This window comes from Globicephala melas, chromosome 3 (assembly GCF_963455315.2).
Source record: "Globicephala melas chromosome 3, mGloMel1.2, whole genome shotgun sequence".
NCBI lineage: Eukaryota > Metazoa > Chordata > Mammalia > Artiodactyla > Delphinidae > Globicephala > Globicephala melas.
In genome coordinates, this window is record NC_083316.1 from 42794974 (window position 1) to 42819419 (window position 24446).

Here is a 24446-nt window from a genome sequence, read left to right on the forward strand (position 1 = left end):
CTGCTTCTCCAAACTACTCTGTCTCATTCTCCCTGCTTTTGTCTGCTTTTTCTCCTATCCTCTTTTAATGAAAACATATGTAACATACAGCTAATATTTGAGAGAAGAAAAACATCACCATTTTTATCCTTTTCCATTTCTCCTTGTCCTAGTTTTCCAACTTTTAATTAGTATTCAAGATCATTTCTACTCACCAAAGACATTCCTTCCTCCCCAGTTGACTCTTTAGTGATGAGCCAGAGTGCTTTTGAGCACAAATTCCAATTTCTCACAGCACTTGAGAGAACTTCTCTCCTCCAAAATGGTCTACTTTCTTCCTTTGATCTATTTACTTCTTTTTTTTTTTAACATCTTTATTGGAGTATAATTGCTTTACAATGGTGTGTTAGTTTCTGCTTTATAACAAAGTGAATCAGTTATACATATGTTCCCATATCTCTTCCCTCTTGTGTATCCCTCCCCCCCACCCTTCCTTTCCTTATTTACTTCTATTCTCAGTTTTAGTTCCCCTATACTAAAAAACTGTGTATATTCCTAAAAATTTCTTTCACTCTCACAGTTGTTGGCAAGCCCAGGAGCAGGTTTTGCTATCATTATAGAAGCTTTTTCTCTGCACACAGATGTATAGAGTGTTCTGTGGTTATTTTCTCTGCAATCTCATGTCCCATAGCTGGTATAGTATGGCGATAAGGAGCTCAGACACCTTGGATTTGAGACCCAGATGCTCCTCCTGTCAGTTGTATTATCTTAAAAAATTCTGCATTTCTTTTTCTTTGTTTATAATTTGAGGATAATACCCACCTCGTAAGGTTTTTGTGAGGACTTAAAAAGTTAAAACAGACTTCATTTAGAGCAGTGCCAGACAGATACTAAGTTCTATTTGTTGTTATTACTATTATTTTTATATAATTAATAGATTATAACTGATCTTGGGATCATCGTCTCATTTTTGTTTGCGCTTGGCTTTATTTTTTAAGCTACAGAAATAATTTTTTTAATTTTTAATTTTGAAATCATTTGACTCAAAAGAAGTTCCGAAAATAGTACAGAGGGTTTACTCCACCCTTCTTCTTCTAATGTAATTGTACCCTTCACCCAACTGCTAATGTCATCAGCCTATTTTAATTCCCAGTGTGGTAAAAATAGCTTTGGGCTTGTTTTAGAACAGTTGGCCAAAGATTATATGAGACCTTTTTCTCCATGTCAGGCCCCAGATTAATTCATAGTTTTTTTTTTTCTGTAAGGCAATAAATATTAGCTAACGTCATCATTATTCCAGAATTATTATTCCAAGTATCTTTCCAAAATTCTTTCTTTACTGTTCAGCACGCTTGTCATATTATATCTTGCTTCTAAGAAAGTTGTCTTGATGTTAGATGGCTCTTCAGGAATATTTGTCAGTTGTTGATGTCAGCTCAAATAGGAGCCTGCAACAAGAGCTCTGGGCCATTGTTTATTACAAAACAATATTAATTGAGTAGATTAGTACTTTTGCGCAGAAACTTATCTGATAGCTTCTAATCTGTTCAGCCATTTGTGTCATCACTGGGACCTAAAGTTCTCAGGTGCTAAACGTTAGTGATATGTACAAAGATCCCTTGAAACCATCTCGGTATTTCCCAAACATGGCTTTATTGGAATCTTCTAGAAAGCTTAAAGTTATTACTAAAAGTTATAATTTTTTAATTTAGAAAAATCATCCATTCCTTGCTGTCACTCTACACGTTCAAAATAAACATCTCTGGGGGTGGGCTCTTTCTAACTTACTAATAATTTTTAGGCAGCCTTCAGTGTAGTGATCCTCATACCACTATTTAGAAACCCTGGTAATGTTACTTGATAATGTCACTAAAAACAGAAAACCAGGATATCCCCCAATTTCTCCATTAAGATGAATGGGAGAAAGTTTGCATATATTAAAAAAACACTGACATCTCAGATTTATTAAGAAAGGCAAGTTACAGAAATAATGATGACGTTATAAGAAGAACAGTCATGCATTTCTGAGATCCCCACTACTTAATGGTTAGATATTTCTGAAACTGTTTCTACTTAAACTGATATTTATGAAATTCTTATTTTTTGGCTGTGCTCAGAATTTGACAAATTATACGCTTAACATTTAATATTTAGATATATTAGGTGATTTCTATAGGGAATTGACTGAATAATGTCTTTGTATGTCTGTGGTTACAATTATTTTAAAAATTAAAATGTTCATATTTTAACTTATAAAGATTTTTATTTTTTCTTACTAATTTCTCTTGTGACAGTGCTATTCTTTAGATGCTACATTAATGTAAATACTAAAGTAATTATTTAGATGCTATTCACATGTTAAATTTTTATTCAAGAGTCTAATAATGACCGTGAAGATAATCAAACACGGAACAGAGGGTTTTCCAAGAGAGGCGGTAAGGACCATGTTTTGGAACAATTTGTACTTAAGACAGAGATACGAAACTGAAAACTACATTCCTTTTTATGGCTGAATACTACTATTCCATTGTATGTGTACTTTTTTTGTTTGTTTTTGCGGTACGCGGGCCTCTCACTGTTGTGGCCTCTCCTGTACTTTTTAAAATCCATTCATCTGTTGATGTACACTTGGGTTTCTTACTACTTTTGGCTGTTTTGAGTAATGCTTATGTGAACATTAATATACAGTTATCTGTTTGAGTCGCTGTTTTTGCATTTTTGGGGTATATGTCTAGAAGTGGAATTGCCAGGGAATGGGACTGTGGTAAGTTAAAATATGCCACAAAATCACTGCTCTTACCAAGAATCAGCCTTTTTTTTTTTTAACATCTTTATTGGAGTATAATTGCTTTACAGTGGTGTGTTAGTTTCTGTTTTATACAAAGTGAATCAGTTATACATATACATATGTTCCCATATCTCTTCCCTCTTAGATCTCCCTCCCTCCCACCCTCCCTATTGCACCCCTCTAGGTGGTCACAAAGCACCGAGCTGATCTCCCTGTGCTATACGGCTGCTTCCCACTAGCTATCTATTTTACGTTTGGTAGTGTATATATGTCCATGCCACTCTCTCACTTTGTCACAGCTTCCCCTTCCCCCTTCCCATATCCTCAAGTCCATTCTCTAGTAGGTCTGTGTCTTTCTTCCCGTCTTACCCCTAGTTTCTTCATGACCTTTTTATTTTTTCTTAGATTCCATATATATGTGTTAGCATACGGTATTTGTTTTTCTCTTTCTGACTTACTTCACTCTGTATGACAGACTCTAGGTCCATCCACGTCACTACAAATATCTCAATTTCATTTCTTTTTATGGCTGAGTAATATTCCATTGTATATGTGTGCCACATCTTATTTTTTTGTTTCTTTTTTCTTTTTTTTTTTTTGCGGTACGCAGGCCTCTCACTGTTGTGGCCTCTCCCATTGCGGAGCACAGGCTCCGGACCCGCAGGCTCAGCGGCCATGGCTCATGGGCCCAGCTGCTCGCGGCATGTGGGATCTTCCCGGACCGGGGCACGAACCCGTGTCCCCTGTATCGGCAGGCGGACTCTCAACCACTGTGCCATCAGGGAAGCCCTGTGCCACATCTTCTTTATCCATTCATCCAATGATGGACACTTAGGTTGCTTCCATGTCCTGGCTATTGTAAATAGAGCTGCAGTGAACATTTTGGTACATGACTCTTTTTGAATTACCGTTTTCTCAGGGTATATGCCCAGTAGTGGGATTGCCGGGTTGTATGGTAGTTCTATTTTTAGTTTTTTAAGGAGCCTCCATACTGTTCTCCATAGTGGCTGTATCAATTTACATTCCCACCAACAGTGCAAGAGGGTTCCCTTTTCTCCACACCCTCTCCAGCATTCATTGTTTGTAGATTTTTTGATGATGGCCATTCTGACCGGTGTGAGGTGATATCTCATTGTAGTTTTGATTTGCATTTCTCTAATGATTAATGATGTTGAGCATTCTTTCATGTGTTTGTTGGCAGTCTGTATATCTTCTTTGGAGAAATGTCTATTTAGGTCTTCTGCCCATTTTTGGATTGGGTTTGTTTTCTTGTTATTGAGCTGCATGAGCTGCTTGTAAATCTTGAAGATTAATCCTTTGTCAGCTGCTTCATTTGCAAATATTTTCTCCCATTCTGAGGGTTGTCTTTTGGTCTTCTTTATGGTTTCCTTTGCTGTGCAAAAGCTTTCAAGTTTCATTAGGTCCCATTTGTTTATTTTTGTTTTTATTTCCACTGTAGGAGGTGGGTCAAAAAGGATCTTGCTATGATTTATGTCATAGAGTGTTCTGCCTATGTTTTCCTCTAACAGTTTGATAGTGCCTGGCCTTAATTTAGGTCTTTAATCCATTTTGAGTTTATTTTTGTGTATGGTGTTAAAGTGTTCTAATTTCATTCTTTTACATGTAGCTGTCCAGTTTTCCCAGCACCACTTACTGAAGAGGCTGTCTTCTCCACTGTGTATTCTTGCCTCCTTTATCAAAGATAAGGTGACCATATGTACGTGGGTTTATCTCTGGGCTTTCTATCCTGTTCCATTGATCTATATTTCTGTTTTTGTGCCAGTATTGTACTGTCTTGATTACTGTAGCTTTGTAGTATAGTCTGAAGTCAGGGAGCCTGAATCCTCCAGCTCCTTTTTTCGTTCTCAAGATTGCTTTGGCTCTTCGGGGTCTTTTGTGTTTCCATACAAATTGTGAAATTTTTTGTTCTAGTTCTGTGAAAAATGCCAGTGGTAGTTTGATAGGGATTGCATTGAATCTGTAGATTGCTTTGGGTAGTAGAGTCATTTTCACAATGTTGATTCTTCCCATCCAAGAACATGGTATATCTCTCCATCTATTTGTATCATCTTCAATTTCTTTCATCCGTGTCTTATAATTTTCTGCATACAGGTCTTTTGTCTCCTTAGGTAGGTTTATTCCTAGATATTTTATTCTTTTTGTTGCAATGGTAAATGGGAGTGTTTTCTTAACTTCATTTTCAGATTTTTCATCATTAGTGTATAGGAATGCCAGAGATTTCTGTGCATTAATTTTGTATCCTGCTACTTTACCAAATTCATTGATTAGCTCTAGTAGTTGTCTGGTAGCATCTTTAGGATTCTCTACGTGTAGTATCATGTCATCTGCAAACAGTGACAGCTTTACTTCTTCTTTTCTGATTTGGATTCCTTTTATTTCTTTTTCTTCTCTGATGGCTGTGGCTAAAACTTCCAAAACGATGTTGAGTAATAGTGGTGAGAGTGGGCAACCTTTTCTTGTTCCTGATCTTAGTGGAAATGGTTTCAGTTTTTCACCACTGAGAATGATGTTGGCTGTGGGTTTCTCGTATATGGCCTTTATCATGTTGAGGAAAGTTCCCTCTATGCCTACTTTCTGGAGGGTTTTTATCACAAATGGGTGTTGAATTTTGTCGAAAGCTTTCTCTGCATCTATTGAGATGATCCTATGGTTTTTCTCCTTCAGTTTGTTAATATGGTGTATCACGTTGATTGATTTGAGTATATTGAAGAATCCTTGCATTCCTGGAATAAACCCCACTTGATCATGGTGCATGATCCTTTTAATGTGCTGTTGGATTCTTTTTGCTAGTATTTTGTTGCGGATTTTTGCATCTATGTTCATCAGTGATATTGGCCTGTAGTTTTCTTTCTTTGTGACATCTTTGTCTGGTTTTGGTATCAGGGTGATGGTGGCCTTGTAGAATGAGTTTGGGAGTATTCCTCCCTCTGCTATATTTTGGAAAGTTTAAGAAGGATGGGTGTTAGGTCTTCTCTAAATGTTTGATAGAATTCACCTGTGAAGCCATCTGGTCTTGGGCTTTTGTTTGCTGGAAGATTTTTTTTTTTCTTTTTTTTGCTGTACGCGGGCCTTTCACTGTTGTGGCCTCTCCTGTTGCAGAGCACAGGTTCCAGACATGCAGGCCCAGCGGCCATGGCTCACGGGTACCAGCCGCTCCGCGGCATGTGGGATCTTCCCGGACCAGGGCACAAACCCGTGTCCCCTGCATTGGCAGGTGGACTCTCACCCACTTCGACACCAGGGGAGCCCTGCTGGAAGATTTTTAATCACAGTTTTAATTTCAGTGCTTGTGATTGGTCTGTTCATATTTTCTATTACTTCCTGGTTCAGTCTCGGTAGATTGTGCATTTCCAAGAATTTGTCCATTTCTTCCAGGTTGTCCATTTTATTGGCATACAGTTGCTTGTAGTAATCTCTCATGATCCTTTGTATTTCTGCAGTGTCGGTTGTTACTTCTTCTTTTTCATTTGTAATTCTATTGATTTGAGTCTTCACCCTTTTTTTCTTGATGAATCTGGATAATGTTTTATCAATTTTGTTTATCTTCTCAAAGAACCAGCTTTTAGTTTTATTGATCTTTGCTCTCGTTTCCTTCATATCTTTTTCATTTATTTCTGATCTGATCTTTATGATTTCTTTCCTTTTGCTAACTTTGGGTTTTTTTTGTTCTTCTTTCTCTAATTGCTTTAGGTGCAAGGTTAGGTTGTTTATTCGAGATGCTTCCTGTTTCTTAAGGTAGGATTGTATTGCTATAAACTTCCCTCTTAGAACTGCTTTTGCTGCCTCCCATAGGTTTTGGGTTGTCGTGTCTCCATTGTCATTTGTTTCTAGGTGTTTTTTGATTTCTTCTGTGATCACTTCGTTATTAAGTAGTGTATTGTTTAGCCTCCACGTGTTTGTATTTTTTACACATCTTTTCCTGTAATTGATATCTAGTCTCATAGCCTTGTGGTCAAAATCACTGCTCTTACCAAGAATCTGCCTTTTTTTAAAAAAAAGAAATGTTCCTTGGGTTGATGCAAGTCCTTGTTGAATTTTCAGTTTGGAAAATGTTAATTCTAACAGTTTTTTCAATTCTTTTTCTTCTTTGGAGTAGCAGCATTTGGAGTCCCTTACTTTGCCATTTTCATTGATATCAGTGATACATACCATTTAATAATTTTCATTTTGTTTGCTGGTGTATAGAAATACAATTAACTTTTGTATATTGAAGGTTCAGTAACCTCACTAAACTTATGGTAAGTACTTTTTCTTCCCATGGATTGTGGAAATACCCTGTTAATGGTGCAGTTGTGGCAACTTTGAGTGTTTTACAACTGTCATTTTTTCCTTTTAGTCATTTTTAGTTTTTACTCCCAAAGCAAGTAGCAGGTTTTTAAAATACTGTAGTATATCTATTTATACTAATGAAGTTGAACATTTATAGGTCACATACAGCGTTTCTTTTTAGTAACTATCTGTTAATGGCTTAAAATATTAAAGTCATTGAATTATGCAAGACTTGAATTAACTTGGCCACCATGTCCCCAGTATTTCTTTCTTGTTGTTTTGTGTTGTTTTTGCGTGTATGTTTTAATATTATAGGCTGTCAAGATGGAAATGATTCAGAAGCTTCAGGGTCATCCAGAAGAGGTGGAAGAGGTAGTTTCCGAGGTTGCTGTGGAGGGTTTGTTCTAGGAAGTCCAAGTTAGTGGTGGATTGCAAATAGTGTGTTCATTTATTACGAAAGAAATGATAAAAAATAATACTTATCATATAAGGTTGTTATGATGATTATATGAGAATAGTTAAGCATAGTGGTTGGTACATAATCACTTATATTGTATAAAATATTATTTTTTAGACACATGTAATTCCTTACAGTTAAGTGGGAATATATGAATCTTTTTAGCAGTGTGTGTGACTCATTTCTTTAATATTACATACTGTGAAGCATTTTAGAGCTTTGATAAAGATGGCTGACCTTACAAATAGGTGGCCTTCTCTATGGCTCTGTGTCCCATTATACCTCTTTTATACCAATGTGGCTTTCTACCTAAATTCTACCAGTCATCATTCCTTGGTGCTAAGGTATTGTTTTCTGAAGTCACTGTTGGAATGCATTTGTCACTTAACAGAGGAGGACAGAATAGTGGAAGCTAAAAACATAAATTGTAATAATGATTTAATAGATGTACAGTGGATTAGTGAATTGTCACTTTAAAAAAAGTGAAGGGATCTGGAGGGTTGCTGTTCAGGACTGATAAAGTTTGATTTGGGAACTGTGGGTGCAAGGGGTGCTTTTCCGGAGAATAAGCAGTGAGATTATGTAATGTGAAATTTCTGGGGGCAGTAACCATGCTGTTTTTCAGAGGTAATTTAACTTTTGCTTATATCATATTTTGGTGTAGTATTGACCCTAACTACTTTTATAAAATAATTTTAATAAAATAAAAATTTTAAGGAAGTAATTTGTAATTGAAGGAAATAATTTGTGGAGAAATTCTTTTGTGTGCTTCCTAGAAAAATACTGTAATTCCTGTTAAATTTAGATTATTTTATTCTGCATCTTTTTAACTTATGGCACCATAAGTTGATTTTTTTTCTTTGCTGCATGATTTAAAAGCTTCTTAAAAGTAACATAATCTAAATTTATTATCTGTAAATCTAGATAGCAAATATGAACAAGATGAGGGGACCCAGTGCACTGGTGGCATTTTTGGCTCTAGAAGATCAGCATTAACTGGTGTAGGTGAGAAATAGAATTTATTACTGAATATTAATCATTCACATTTGCTTTTATCTCTAGGATTAATAAACCTAATATATATGTTTAAGTGTACTAGATTGGCTCATGATTTTCTCTGCTTTTTAGATTTGTAGGCAAAAATACATGGACAGTTTTGCCTCCCTTACAAAGTTTGTGCTCTGTGAATTATTTCTTCTTTCTTATCTACCAGTTAATTTGAATTATAAATTATACTTTTAATTGGAGGAAGGAAAATGAAGTTTGCTTTGATTTCAAAGAAAGGATTCTGAGTTAGGGGATTTGAGGAGAAAGTGAAAAAAAGGAACATAATTATTGACGAAAAATGTTGAAATGTGGATAAATAAACTGTGGTACTAAAAAGAAATGAGCTATTAAGGTATGAAAAGACATAGAGGAACCTTAAATATGTATTCCTGAGTGAAAGAAGCCAATCTGAAAAGGCTACATACTGTATGATTCCAGCTATATGAAATTCAGGAAAAGGCAAAACTATAAGAAGAAGGGTGAAAAAAATAGGTGGTTGCTAGGGGTTGGGGGAAGGGATGAATAGGCAGAGCACTGAGGATTTTTAGGGCAGTGAAGTTACTTTGTATGATACTGTAATGGTGGAGACATGCCATTATACATTTGTCCAAACATAAAGAATGTATAATACCAGGAGTGAACTGTAATGTAAATGATGGACTTTGGGTGATTATGATGTGTCAGTGTAGGTTCATCAATTGTAACAAATTACCTCTTTGGTGGAGGATGTTGATAATGGGGGGAGGCCATGCAGGTGTGGGGATAGGAGGTATATGGGACATCTCTGTACTTTCTGCTTAATTTTTCTGTGAACCTAAAACTGCCCTAAAAAAAATGAAGTCTTTAAACAAAATGTTCAAATGAGAAAAAGGTTTAAGTATAGAATTAAGAGATGGGTGGATTAAGGGACTAGAATCCTGAGTAATTACTCAGTATTTGAAAAGAAATAGCTATATGGTTTATGTGCTTGAGGAGGAGCTGTGATTTCTCTAAATCTTCTGTAAAACAATGCCTTACAGGTAAGGGTGACACTTATCAAAGCAGAAGTGGTAGTGGAAGTGGACGAGGTGAGTTCTTATCTGGTTTACCTGTAAGTGGTTAAAATTACTGTAATCGAAGCTTAATTTTTGAAGTTAAAGGTAACTGTTGCTGCTTTTATACACTTTGTGGAGTATGCATTTGCACAGCCAGTTTTGGGGAGTTGTTTACTACTACTCTTTAATCCAACAATTCTGTTATAGGAATTACATACTGTAGGTGTATTTGCTCAGTACATGTAAAAGTGTGTTCACTGCAGCTTCATTTATAATAAGTAAAAACTGAAAACCACCTAAAAACTCATAAGTCTGTTTAATAAATGATATAACCATAAAATGGGAGATACCATGCAGATGTTAAAGATTGAGATGTAATCTATATGTATAAATTCTTACTAAAATAATGTTTTTTCTTATGAGATAGTTATTTGGCTTGGCATAGGGGATAAAGAAAGTTCAGTATAGATGATTTTATACTATGAAAAAATTTTTCAGAGTTAAAAATATTTAAATGTCATATAAAAGTTGAAATGTTTTCCAGACTAGTAAAACCATAAAGCTTGTTTGATGTCTCTGAAAAATTCTTAGTGATCATTATTAGTCCCCACTTCCTTCCTTTGGATTCTTGGATTCTTCACTATAGAAAAAGATTATTAATGGCTAAACTGTATCTTCTACAAATGCTCAGATGTTGTTTGAAAAAGGATTTCAAGACCTATGGACATACAGGACAAGAAAATTAGCTCACATGTAAAGATGCTATATCTAGTTAGCCTTTCAAATCTAATGCAGTCCTTGTTCTTTTTTTGTGATAGTACCTGGAAGTGGCACAATAGATGACTCCTTGTCTAAAGATCAGAAAGATAGTGTATAGAAAGGAGTCAACACGGCAGACCTGACTGCTGTTCTTTGAAAGACCTGGCTTCTGAGAACTTGAATTTAGGGTTCTCACCACTCTTAACTGGTGTGAGTGGCTCACTGTGCCTAAACAGTTTGTACAACTGTGTGGTTTATGCTGAATACCTGCTTTTCTTCTGGGAGTCTGGAAGTTTGGTACATGCCAGGCAGAAGGTTCCTGCATTATCAGCACCTCATAAGAACCCTGGATATTGAACCTCTAATGGGCTTCTCTGGTAGACAGCATTTCCAACATGTTGTCACAACTTGTCCTGTGTGATACCAGTGGAAGAGACTCTTGAAAGCTCGGTTGCCTGGTTTTCTCTGGACTTTTCCCTGTACACCTTTTTCCTTTGCTGATTTTGCTCCCTATCCTTTCTATGTAATAAGTCACAGCCATGGTTATGACTATATTCTGAGTCCTAGCAAATCATAGAACCTATGGGTTGTAGTGGGGACATCCCAACAAAGATGGATTTTTAGTTCCTTTTAGAAAATACATTCTTTTGCTGAGGAATATAGGGATTAGGAAAGAGACATAACAGTTTAAATGAAAGAATACTAATATGTTATAACAGTGTAATCATAAAATCAGCATGTTGAATGCTAAGGAAACAAAATGTTCAGGGTTCTATTTATCTTAATTGTGTCAAGTATTATTTGTACGAAGGGACTTTATGCATTTTCAGAACTTTTTCTCTTTGAAGATAAGCAATGAAAAGAAAGATGTGCATAATCTTGTATCTTGACTGTATCTTGTGGATTTCTTTAATAGGTGGTTACAAAGGTTTAAATGAAGAAGTAATTACAGGCTCTGGAAAGAGTAAGTTTTACTTTAGATAAGGTATTTGATTTTTATAGTGAGCATTCTTTTACCCTTCGATTTTTAAGAACATTTATCTGTTTTTCGATTTGATTCCTTTTAAGATTCTTGGAAGTCAGAAGCTAAAGGAGGAGAAAGTGGTGACACTCAAGGTATATTAATTTTTGTGTGATCCACATGAGTGTATATTGCATTTTAATACAAATACAGAATATTTAAAAACAGAGGTAACTTTTTAAAATTTGAAGTGAAAACTTTAATGGTAAACATTGGGAATTACTACAGTATTTAAAATTTGAGTTTGTCAGTTTTTGTATGTTTTCCCTCTTATTTTTATTCTAGTCCTTGTAATGTAAATTTTCTTTTTAAATTCTAAGGACCAAAAGTGACCTACATACCACCTCCTCCACCTGAGGATGAGAACTCCATCTTTGCACATTATCAGACAGGCATAAACTTTGACAAATATGATGCTATTCTTGTAGAAGTATCTGGACATGATGTACCACCAGCAATTCTGGTCAGTGTAATAATTGTTTCTATAATGACTGTGTAGCAAACTTCGGTTTTTAAAAATTTAGTACATTTCTTTAAGTTGGTATTAAAGAATACAAAAATTTCATCTTATTCTCTAATGTCTTAGGTTGGAAATTTAGAACCATGACTACCATCTACATTAGAATTAATTGCTATGTTGAAAGGGAGGGTACTATATTTCCTCCCCACCTCCCAAAACCAGGATGAGAACTTTATTTAAATTCACTAAAAAGGATACTTTTCCTAGAGATCAAGATTTCTGCTTCCTAAGTGTGTGAGAAAGTGTGTCTTAGGGGAGTGGTTTTCTAAGGAGTGGGGGAGCCCAGAGTCCCTTGTTGGTAATGAACCATTTTTACTGATTAGAGTTATTTGTATCTCACAGGTTTTAAGGGGACAGAAAAGAGTTTCTAGAACCACTGTCTATACGGAATATTCCTTAATTCTATCAAGTAATAACATACAGATTCTGGATACTACTTTTGAGTGGGGGCATATTTGTAAAGTTAACATAGTATATAAAGTGGAATTAACAACTTGAAACTAATTCAAATAGAATATGTTTATGGAATGACCTGTATATGATATATGGAATTTAATCACTGCCACCTGCTTTTTTTTAGACTTTTGAAGAAGCTAATCTTTGTCAGACACTGAATAGCAACATTGCTAAAGCTGGTTATACTAAGCTTACTCCTGTGCAAAAATACAGTATTCCTATTATACTAGGAGGAAGAGATTTGATGGCTTGTGCTCAGACAGGGTCTGGAAAGACTGTAAGTCACTTTCCTGCATGTATTCTGCCCCATATTCAAACTGCTACTTTTTGAACTTTGGTTCTTCCCAAGTAGAAGATTTCAGTGAACTGTCATAAATATTCATGTGTGTTTGCTTCTGATTTCTGGTTTTATTGAGGTTTGTGTGCTTCTGAAGAAAGAATTTTGAACTATTTCCAGAGTACTTCATAGATTTTTAATCTCTAAGTGTGGTCAGCTTTTTCTGTGCAACATAGTATCTAAAACAAAATGATTGAGGGTCAAAGCACCAAAGTTTATAAGCCACAGAGAAAGGTAAAAAATAATTTATGTAATACAGCTGATACAGTTTTGGAGTCAAGAGAATGAGAAATAGCTGTAGGTATTATACCTGTTCCTTAGTATGAAGTGACCTCCGGTTATGCTAATTCTAAAAGAACTCTGATGGGACCAGGTTGGTCTTAGGACTAAACTGTGGGGTTTGTCTATTAAATAGGGTTCCATGAGATGAGTATTAAAGACTGTCATTTCCAGGATGATAGACTCTTGGTTCATACTGTATTAGTCTTAAAAAACTTCCATAGTAGAGTTGAAGGGAAAATAAGTGAGTTGTATAATACAGCAGCTGTTGTGTGACTTAAATGTGGTTTTGGAGGTAGATTTTAGTGTCTTATTTGTTTAATGAGAAAACTATAGCACAAAGTTTCTTGCCACATGTAACTTTAATAAGGGTGATATGTTTAGTAATCCAAATGAATGATTTCCCAAGTTTTGCTCTGCTTGTGGACCACTTTTGTCATGCATTCTGATAATTTTATTTCTACCCCAAAAGGAGTCATTTAGAATGAATGCTGCATGCTGCATTAACCTCTAAAAATAAGTTTATTTAGAATCTATGGCTGTGCTTTTTAAAAAAAGAACAAAAGATATTTTCATAGGGTAGATTAACTATCAGACATTTTATATTGTATAATATGAGCATGAAGACCTAAATGTTAAAAACTCGTGGAAATAAAAATAGTTTTCCTTTCTCATCTTAAATTTACCAAAAAGATGAAAGAAGAAGCTAAAGGATATGAAGACATGAGGAATAGGTTGCCATAGGGAGAAGGATGATGCACTATACATTTGTAATTTATGGAATTTAACTTCTAGGCAGCTTTTCTCTTGCCAATTTTGGCTCATATGATGCGTGATGGAGTAACTGCCAGTCGTTTTAAAGAGCTGCAGGAACCAGAGTGTATTATTGTCGCACCAACCCGAGAATTGATCAGTCAGATCTATTTGGAAGCCAGAAAATTTTCTTTTGGGTAAGTACATCTAGAATGCCACTCACAAACAAGTTTTTCTTTAGAGAATTTTCTTACTTATTTTGGGAAGAACACAGTGCATGAATAAGAATGCACTCATGTAATTGATTGAAGTTTCCTTTTTCATAATCTTGTTTATGGAATCTCTTTATTTTAAAAGGAAACATTCTTATTAAAAATTAGATGATAATAGAAATAGATAAGACAATAGTGAACATATTGGTGTGTCTTCTGGTAGTTTTTAAATGTATGTTTAAAAAATGAACTTAGGGTGTTCCTAATAATTTTCTGTTCTTTACACGTAACTTAATAAAATGGATAACTGCTTATTTAACAACCAGACCTAATTTTTAATGACTTTAAGATTGCCCATGTGTATGTATTTTATTTCTCTATTTTGGGGGATTTAGGTTGTTTCTAATTTGGAGCTACTATAAATAAAAATAATTCTTGCTGTAATGAACAGCTTGCTATATAAATTTTTTCTACTTTTATGTTTTAAGTATTTTCTTAGAGATTTTTATAAATTTAATGTTAAAGAATATGGACTTATTTTAAAGCTTGCCTTCTACCAGCAGTATATGAGAATGCCAATTTCACTACACACTTTGCCAGTATTTGGTATTAGTTATTTGTTGCTGCTTACCTTAAAACCTAGTTGCTCAAAACAATAAATATTATCGGGCTTCCCTGGTGGCGCAGTGGTTGAGAGTCTGCCAATGCAGGGGACACGGGTTCGTGCCCTGGTCTGGGAAGATCCCACATGCCGCAGAGCGGCTGGGCCCGTGAGCCATGGCCGCTGAGCCTGCGCGTCCAGAGCCTGTGCTCCGCATCGGGAGAGGCCACAACAATGAGAGGCTCGCGTACTGTAAAAACAAACAAACAAAACAAAACAAAAAAACAATAAATATTATCTTACAGTTTCTGAGGGTTAGGAATTGCAGAACAGTTTAGCTGGGTGTTTCTGACTTGGGATCACTTATGAGGTTGCAGACAAGATGTCAGCTAGGATTGCAGTCATCTGAAGGTTTGACTGGATCTCTGTGTAAGGATGCTTGATTGTCCTTAGGAAATGACAACTGGCTTCCCTTAGATTGAGTGGTCAATGAGAAAGAGCAAGGAGGAGGTTGCTATGACTTTTATAAAACAGTTGCAGTCACTTTGGCCATATTCTGTTAGTTACTAAGCAAGTCAGTAAGTCTATCCCATACTCAGGACTGGCTATATATTTTGCTAGAACTAGTGCAAAATGAAAATGCAGGGTCCTTTGTTAAAAAATTATGAATTTTAAGCAGCAAATATAGAACATTAAACCAAGCACAGGGCTCTTCTAAGCTTGGGACCCTGTATGACTGCACAGGTTGTACACCTATGAAGCCAGCCTTGTACACACCTATAGGGGAGCGGAGTTAGGATCTATATTTAAAGGAAGGAGTATTGAAGAATTTATGTACATATTTTAAAACCACCACAGGTATCTTCATTTTTTTTTCATTTATTTGGTTATTGAGAGGTTGAACGCTTTATACATTTTCTTTTGTGAATTATGTATTATCTACCAGTTTATCTATTGGGATATTAGTGTTTTTCTTTACAATTTTTTAGAGTTTTCTCTGTATAGAAGCTTAACCTTTTATTTTGTATAAATCAGTTTATTTAAAATGAGAGTAGAAAAAATTAAAATTATTAAAATCCCTTTAATGTCAAGTTTGAGAGATCTTTTGGAAAAAGTAGGTGTACATTGCTTATATCAGTGTTTATTTCTTGCTTATCCCCATGTAGTATGTTGCTCTTCAGTCTTAATTTTACTTTTTTTTTAAAGCTTTTCCAGTAAATTTTTAAAAATTTTTATTTATTTTATTTTTGGCTGTGTTGGGTCTTCGTTGCTGTGCGCGGGCTCTCTGTAGTTGTGGCGAGCGGGGGCTACTCTTTGTTGTGGTGTGTGGGCTTCTTATCGTGGTGGCTTCTCTTTTTGCGGAGCACGGGCTCCAGGTGCGCAGGCTCCAGTAGTTGTGGTGCGTGGGCTCTGGAGCGCAGGCTCAGTAGTTGTGCCGCATGGGCTTAGTTGCTCTGTGGCCTGTGGGATCTTCCTGGACCAGGGCTCAAACCCATGTCCTCTGCATTGGTAGGCAGGTTCTTAACCACTGCGCTACCAGGGACGTCCCAACTTCAGGCTTTTAAATCACGTAAAAGATAACAGTTTTCTTTTTTAAAAAACGAAAGCATATGTATGATAAATTCAGATAATTATGCACAAAATGAATATTAGTACATGGATATTTGTTGGAACATTTTTGTGGCAAAAAACTGAAAAGTATCAATGTTTATCTTTAATTCTCCTCTTCAGAGTTTACACACTATTAACAGTTTATGTGAAATAGCTGGTGCACATGTATGCACTTTAATTCTCTCAACAAATGGTGGCATACTAAGCTTGTTGTCACCCTGTTTTTTAAAAGTTGTGTATGTTGGAGCTATTGTTTACTCTAGAACTGTACTCCTTTTTATGAATGCACAGTATTTCTTTGTATGGGTGGGCTATAATTTTAAGTCTTTTATTGTTAGACAATTAGATAGGTTTCAATCTTTTGATACTAAAAATAATGTTAGTAGTGAATATTATTTTACAGTCATCTTTACCCATGTGTGGGGACACATCTGAAGGGAAAATTCCTAGATGTGAATTTATTGGGAAAAAGATATGTTTTAAAATTTTAATAGAGATTAAAATTGTGAAAGATGTTGTATCAGTTTATCCTCCTGAATGCCAGTTTCCCTATGCCCTGGATAACATGGTATTATCACACTTGAGGGAAAATGTTGTTAGTCTTCATTTATTTTGCTTTTAAAAATAATGTTGAACTTAACGTGTTTAAAAACCTTCGTATTTTCTGTGAACCATTTGTTCATGTTTTTGGCTTATTGCGTGAGTGTTGGTCATGTTTATCATTGTTTTTGAAGAGCCCTTTATCAGACAGGTTGCAAATATTTTTTTCTCACAGCTTTTCAGCTTCTTTCTGGGAAGAATTTAATTTTTTTAAAATTATGTTGAATGTATTAGCTTTTCCTTTATGGATTTCATTTTACATCTTGTTAGAAACAAATGGCTAATTTTCAAGTAACTAGAAAGTGGCATTTACTTTTATTGTTAATAGGACTTGTGTAAGAGCTGTTGCTATATATGGGGGAACCCAGTTGGGGCATTCCATTCGACAAATAGTACAAGGCTGTAATATATTATGTGCTACTCCTGGGAGACTGATGGATATCATACGTAAAGAAAAGGTAGGCTCTAGAGGGATAACAAAGTTGTGGTATTGATTAATAATTTTTTTTGTTTGGGGAAGAGAGAGATTGGTATAAAGATACATATATTTATTACAGCACCATTTATATATTAGGCCCCCATCAGATGCTTTGAATGCATTCTCATATAAATCTTAAAATAATGAAAATAGGAGGTAAATAGTATTTTCCATTTTATACTTGGGAAAACAAGCTTAGTGAGATTATGTAATTTATTTTAAACCTCTCAGTTAGCTCTAGTAAGTGATAGAGCTAGGGTTAGAATCTGGATCTGATTCCAGAATCTATATCCTATACCCCACTACACCGGGAGAGAAATGTAATAAGTGGTTTTATCTAGTTTCATATATGTCTTGATGAAATAAATTTTTTTTCCTGAAAGAAAGCCTTTGTGGCATCAGTAATTTTGTCTTCTGTTTTAGGTGTGGGAGTGATTATTATCCAGGACTATTAATTTTCTGTCTTCAGAAAGAGATTTTAGGGCTATGTATTTCTTTTTGGTATTCACATACCACAGTATTACATCTCTGTATCAATATTTTCAGTTCACTTTCATGACTCTGATTTGCTTTTTTAAGGCCCTTCTCTAAAGGGATTGTTCAAAACATGCTGTTTCTGCATAAAGGGACTTTTCTTAGGATACTTATTAAGAGTATCCAGAGAAATCCACCTTGATTAAACATCTTCCCTGGGGTACCAAAATAACTTGTTTTCTTTTTGCAAATGTGTGTCTGTTTTTAGCACTAAGTATCCATGATAGGTTAGAAAAGTTTCCCAGTTGTTCCTGAGTGATTAGAGAATGGGGGATTTATTAAGGGTTTAAAGGAGTTAGAAATAAGTTTAGCAGTTACAAGACATTTGAATATGTCATGCTGTTAAGCAATTTTATTTTTTACATTAAAGAGTCTGACTTTATCAGATAATATAGTCTAGATCTGTGCTGTCCAATACAGTAGTCACTAGCTACATGTGGCTATTTAAATGTCAAAGTGATATAAAATTAAAAATTCATTTCTTCAGGCACATTAGCTACATTTCAAGTACTTATAGCTGCATGTGGCTACTGGCTAACAGTGAAGATACAGAATTTTTAAGTAATTACAGAAAGGTGTATTGTGTAGTACTGATCTAGATGTTTTGGTTTCTTTCTTATAAAATGTTTTATAACATAAGGCAAAATTGAGAACTGAAATAAACACTGGTAGTATTACCTAAACATAACAGTTCTCTTTGTTGTATGCATTTATTTCTAATCTTCATCCTTAAGAATATATTAATAGTTGGAGTTGTAGAGAATATTTTAGTTTAATACATTAACTAGTATGCATTCTCTGCCCTCACCCTTGAAAATATCCTTAAAGATTGGTCTCAGACAAGTCAAATATATAGTTTTGGATGAAGCTGATCGCATGCTGGATATGGGTTTTGGACCAGAAATGAAGAAGTTAATTTCCTGCCCAGGAATGCCATCAAAGGAACAGCGTCAGACCCTTATGTTTAGCGCAACTTTTCCAGAAGAAATTCAAAGGTAAATTTTTTCTTCTTAAAAGTAGTTCCTATGTACTTGATGCTTTTATAGCAGGAGAAATACTGTGAATATCTTATTTTTGAGAGATTTACTTCATTTAATCCTAAATTTAAGATTGTAACGTAGGTAGTTTAGAAGTATTTCCAGGAAGTTTACCCTATTTTTCGTTGTTTCTTACCTTAATTCCTGGCTTTACATTAGCATCACATTTTATTAAAGTCTGTGTGTGTGTGTGTGTGTGTGTGAGAGAGAGAGAGAAAGAGAGAGAGGGAGGGAGGGAGGGAGGGAGGGAGGGAGAGAGGGAGGGAGAGGGAGAGCGAGCGAGCGAGCACATGAGTGCAACACCTAGCTAGGATTTAATAAGTGCTTACTAAATGAAATTATTTTTATTGTTGTGCCTTCTCCTCAAACCAAATAATAGAGCTTGGGGGAATTGTGCTTGTGTTGGAAAATTTATATACCAATTTCCGCAGATATTTGAGTATCATACCACGTACTCTGTGGTCTGTGAGTTCTGAGATTAGGATGACACATTCCTGCTAGAGTGGTGACTCTACCTCCTGCCTGCTGATCCCTTGGCCACAGGGAACCTGAAATGCCCATGCAGCAGCTCTAGCTTACAGTTCAGTAAGACTCTTCCTGTTTTCTCTGGTGGAACCATTCTCTCTTTGGAAACCAAGACCTCCAAAACTGCAGAACCTATACTTGTAGTGGGGGTAGGAAGCACAGATTTCCCATGTGGGTCACTGGAAGTGATGGATGGTATGTGGACCACCCTTGCTTGTATCTCTCGGTTCACAGACCCATGTACCACATGAAGATCTTTGATTCCTACTGAAAGATATTCCATCCTCATAAAGAATCACTTCCAAGCTGTCCCTTTAGCTGTTCTTTCAGTGGACAGTTCCAGTTTGTCAGGCTGGCAACTTCTGGGTGTTGTGATATGATATGGACCCCATGGTTGTGCACCTGCTGCAATACCACCTTTGCTGAAAGTGGATCCCCTGGTCTGATAGAATGTTACGTGGGGTCAAACACTATCAATTTGTATTACTTATTAGATGATTTTAAAAGCCTTTGTATAAAGTTAAAAAGAGCTCTTTACTGAGGAAAAAGTCTAAATCGTAATAAAGCATTTGGCCAGTTGCCAGGATTTTTTTCTTTCTTAGTGGTACATAAAAGAATAGTTTCTTATATTTAAATGGTGTCTTAAATTTGAAATGGGGTATCTACATTCCCATCATCATCATAGGTAATTAATACTAGGTGGGTAAATACCTACCTAATTAGCAGGTAATATTCCTGCTGCCTATCTATTTTTTTTTTCAACAAAATAATTTTATTTCCGGGACTTCCCTGGTGGCACAGTGGTTAAGAATCCACCTGCCAATGCAGGGGACACGGGTTCGAGCCCTGGTCCGAGAAGGTCCCACATGTTGCGGGACAACTAAGCCCGTGCGTCACAACTACTGAGCCTGTGCTCTAGAGCCCGCGAGCCACAACTACTGAGCCCACGTGCCACAACTACTGAAGCCCGAGCACCTAGAGCCTGTGCTCCGCAACAAGAGAAGCAACTGCAATGAGAAGCCTGCGCACCGCAACAAAGAGTAGCCCCCGCTCGCCGCAACTAGGGAAAGCCCGCACGCAGCAATGAAGACCCAACACAGCCAACAATAAATAAATAAAATTTTTTAAAATTTATTTTTATTTATTTATTTCCTAACACGTGGCAAACATATACATCCAGTACATACTTATCTTGGACATTTATTCACAGATGACTTCCAAACTACAACTGTCTTGATATTTAAGCAGGAACTAAAAGTTATCTTAGTTGATATGAAAGATGCTTTTAGATGGATAACAGTATGGATATATTGCATTGGTCACAGCAGAATTTGATTGATTAGTTCTATAAATTTAAAGCTTGGAAAAGTTACTACTTTTGCATCTAATGCTTTCAGACGAATAGGATGCAGCAATATCAACTTGTATTCCAGAGAAATTTCCTTAGTTTTTCTGGTGATGGAACCACTTATCCCCATCTGTTGGTATTGTGCAGGCAGATTCACATGGTGGTGGTAAAGCATCCACAATGGCTTTGGCAGCATCAGTATCACACTGGAAGGGGCTCTCAAACACTGTGGTATTCATGCAACTGATTCCTTTTCCATCAGTTTTCTAAGTCACTAATGCTCTCCAGTAGTCATGAGTGCTTTTAATAATATCAATTGCAAAGTCCTTATCTTTAAATTCTGTGTTGAAAGCAAACTGGTTCTCAGGTTTTCCATCAGGAACCTTGTACCTTCTAAACCAGTCCACAGTAGCTTCCAGGTAGCCAGGTTTCAGCCGCTTGACATCATTAATATCATTATAATTGGCTGCATCAGGATCATCCACATTAATGGCAATGACTTTCCAGTCAGTTTCCCCTTCATCGATCATAGCCAGTATGCCCAGAACTTTCACCCTGATTATTTCCCCTCTTGCACATACCTTGCTTCCAATTTCACACACATCAGTTGGATCATTGTCACCACAGCAGCTGGTGTGTTCACAATTGTGTCCTGGGTCTTCCCAAGTCTGAGGGATGGCACCATAGTTCCAGATATATCCTTTATAAGGGAACAAATTTGCAACATAACGGAGTTTTCCTTTTTTCACATCTTGTTTAATTGGGTTTAAAGGATCCTTTGTAGCAATCTCCATTTTTGCATTCGACCAGCGTGGTACTTCAACCACCATGTGGAACACATCCTTATCTGCATAAATTGGAATATCATGAAATGGAGATATATATTGTCCTTTTTCATTTTTGAGGAAGACTCAGTACTCGAGGGTGAAGGGTGTGGCGTGCTCCTCGCTGCTGAAGCCGCTCATGATGCTGGAGACCAGCCGCCGCTGCTGCTACAAAGCCACTCTATTTTTTTTTTTTAATTTTAATTTTTTTTTTTTTGGCTGTGTTGGGTCTTCGTTGCTGCACGTGGGGCTTTCTCTAGTTGTGGCGAGTGGGGCTACTCTTTGTTGTGGTGTGCGGGCTTCTCATTGTGGTGGCCTCTCTTGTTGTGGAGCATGGGCTCTAGGTGCGCGGGCTCAGTAGTTGAAGCATGCAGGCTCTAGAGCACAGGCTCTGTAGTTGTGGCGCACCGACTTAGTTGCTCCACAGCATGTGGGATCTTCCCGGACCAGGGGTTGAACCTGTATGCCCTGCATTGGCAGGCAGATTCTTAACCACTGCGCCACCAGGGAAGTCCCATCTATTTCTTTAATTTACCCTGAAATAGGAAAGTGTTTGGCCAGATATTGGCCAGCCCAAATGACTAATGTATACTACCGTCAGTCAGTAATATTTGTTGAGGACTTTTTATGAGCCATATTTGATTATAAGCCCTGGGGCTATATGATAAATAGGATAGAGTTCCTGACCTTGAGCTGTTTATATTCTTGAGTTCTTGATGACTTCTCAGTTGCTTTACTGTCTGCATTTAAATGTTACAAGTTGCCTATTATTCTGTCTAAAGTCCACTTTTTTCATTCTACATATTCACTGAACCATTGAAGCATCCATTTCCTTGGCTTGCACTTGTACCTGTTTACTCTCCCAAACTTATTACCTGTATTTCTTTGATTGACGTATAGTTGGTTTACAATATTATATTATTTTTAAGTGCTCAGTGTAGTAATTCAGTATTTTTGTAGAATATATTCCATACAAAGTTATTTTAAAATATGAAGTATATTCCCTGTACTGTACATTACATTTTTGTAACTTATTTATTTTATACTTAGTAGTTTGTAACTCTTAATCCTCTTCGCCTCCTTTACTCCTCTCTCAGCCCCCTCCCTTCTGGTGACCACTGGTTTGTTCTCAGTATCTGTGAGTCTGTTCCTGTTTTGTTATATTTGTTCCTTTTATTTTTAGATTCCACGTATAAGTGAAAACATACAGTGTTTGTCATTCTCTGACTTATTTCACTAAGCATAATAATCTCCAAGTCCATCCATGTTGTTGCAAATGGCAAAATTTCATTCTTTTTTATGGCTTAGTAATATTCCATTGCATATACGTATACCCCACATCTTCTTTATCCATTCATCTGTTGATGGAAACCTAGGTTTTCATATCTTGGCTATTGTAAATGATGCTGCTGTGAACATTGGGGTGCACATATCTTTTCAAATTAGTGTTTTTATTTTCTTTGGATATATACCCAGGAGTGGAATTGCTCCATACGATCGTTCTATTTTTAATTTTTTGAAAAACTTCCATACTGTTTTCTATAGTGGCTGTACCAATTTACATTCCCACCAGCAGTACACAAGGGTTCCCTTTTCTCCACATCTTGCCAACCCTTGTTATTTCTTGTCTTTTTGATAATAGCCATTCTGACAGGTGTGAGGTGGTATCTCATTGTGGTTTTGATTTGCATTTCCCTGATGATTAGTGATATTGAGCATCTTTTCATGTGCCAGGTGGCCATCTGTATGTCTTCTTTGGAAAACTGTCTATTCAGGTCCTCTGCCCAGTTTTAAAAATTGGGTTGTTTGTCTTGTACTGTGAAGGAAACCATGAAGAAACACAAAAAGACAATGTACTGGTTGGGAGAAGATAATTGCAGATGATATGTTCCATAAGGGATTATGTAAAGATCTTCTACAACTTAATATCAAAAACAAACAACCCAATTATTACTTGTATGCTTAATCTCTCTCCTCAGCTCCAGACTTTTAGATTTAACTCTTTAGGATTGTTTTTCCTCTTAGATGAATTAACCGGTAACTCATGTTCATCAAGTCCAAAATTGAACCTATTCTTCAGCTCCCTCTTTCCTTTCCAGTTTTCCTTATTGGCATTGTGGTCTTTGGCAGCCAGAGTCCTTTGAATCATGTTGATTCCTCCCTCATACTCCTTTAATTCTGCCCTTCAAAAGTGTTCAACTTGGCAGTTATCTCTAAAATATTTCAAATTCGTTAGTTTCTTTATTTCCCACCTTATTTTAGGTCCTTTTCAGTTTCCCTCTGCTCATTGGTGGTAGCTTTCTTTCTAACCTGTCTCCCTGCCTGTAGTTTCATTTTTATGCTGGTAAAAATTCCAAAACAAAGTCTGATCTTTATAGCTATTTATTTAAGATAAACCCTCCCATGTCTTTCCATCTCCACAGACTAACCAACTTTCAAATTCTTTTACACAAGACAGTTTCTGCCTCATTTGCCACTTTTTTACCTGGACCGATGTATTTCTGGCTTATTTAGACTATTTCCTATCAGCCACACAAGCCAAATTCTGTTCCTCCTCATTATTTATCCTTGTGTCTTCTTATGCATTGAGTGCCTTTCCCTAGTCATCATTTTTTCACATTCTTGCTTGCTGCTTCCTTAGATGAAGCTTCAGACTTGAAGACTCTTTAACAGACATCATTTCATCCATTTCCTGCCAGTCTTGTGAAAGAATCCTGTATCTTGTGAAAGAAACTATTTAAAACACTTTTCATGTTTCTTGGAATATAGTTAGGTTCAATAGATATTAACTATTGTAACACTGGATTATTATAGTAAATCATTAAATAATTAAAATATGTAAATATTAACCTATATAAATATTTTAGATTATAGTAATTATTTTTTAATATAATTATATTTATGAGTGCCTTGTACCATGTATGCCTGACACGAGGCACTCAGAATGTTTTCATGA

At 36.1% G+C, this 24446-nt stretch overlaps 1 protein-coding gene and 1 pseudogene across 3 annotated transcripts in view; one reads left to right on the forward strand and one right to left on the reverse strand.

Annotated features, from left to right (window-relative positions):
- DDX4 (DEAD-box helicase 4) overlaps nt 1-24446 on the forward strand; it is a 66648-nt gene that overhangs the window by 32989 nt on the left and 9213 nt on the right. The window contains exons 6-16 of one of the 3 annotated variants that reach the window (XM_070045080.1): nt 2355-2414; nt 7373-7474; nt 8439-8519; nt 9581-9628; nt 11271-11318; nt 11423-11470; nt 11696-11838; nt 12476-12628; nt 13763-13917; nt 17073-17202; nt 18585-18751. In XM_070045080.1, coding sequence (XP_069901181.1) covers nt 2355-2414; nt 7373-7474; nt 8439-8519; nt 9581-9628; nt 11271-11318; nt 11423-11470; nt 11696-11838; nt 12476-12628; nt 13763-13917; nt 17073-17202; nt 18585-18751 — 1135 coding nt within the window. The remainder of the gene's footprint in view (nt 1-2354; nt 2415-7372; nt 7475-8438; nt 8520-9580; nt 9629-11270; nt 11319-11422; nt 11471-11695; nt 11839-12475; nt 12629-13762; nt 13918-17072; nt 17203-18584; nt 18752-24446) is intronic. The other 2 variants (XM_060295420.1, XM_060295419.1) reach the window with 2 other exon arrangements.
- LOC115845474 (inorganic pyrophosphatase pseudogene) lies at nt 20476-21653 on the reverse strand (annotated as a pseudogene).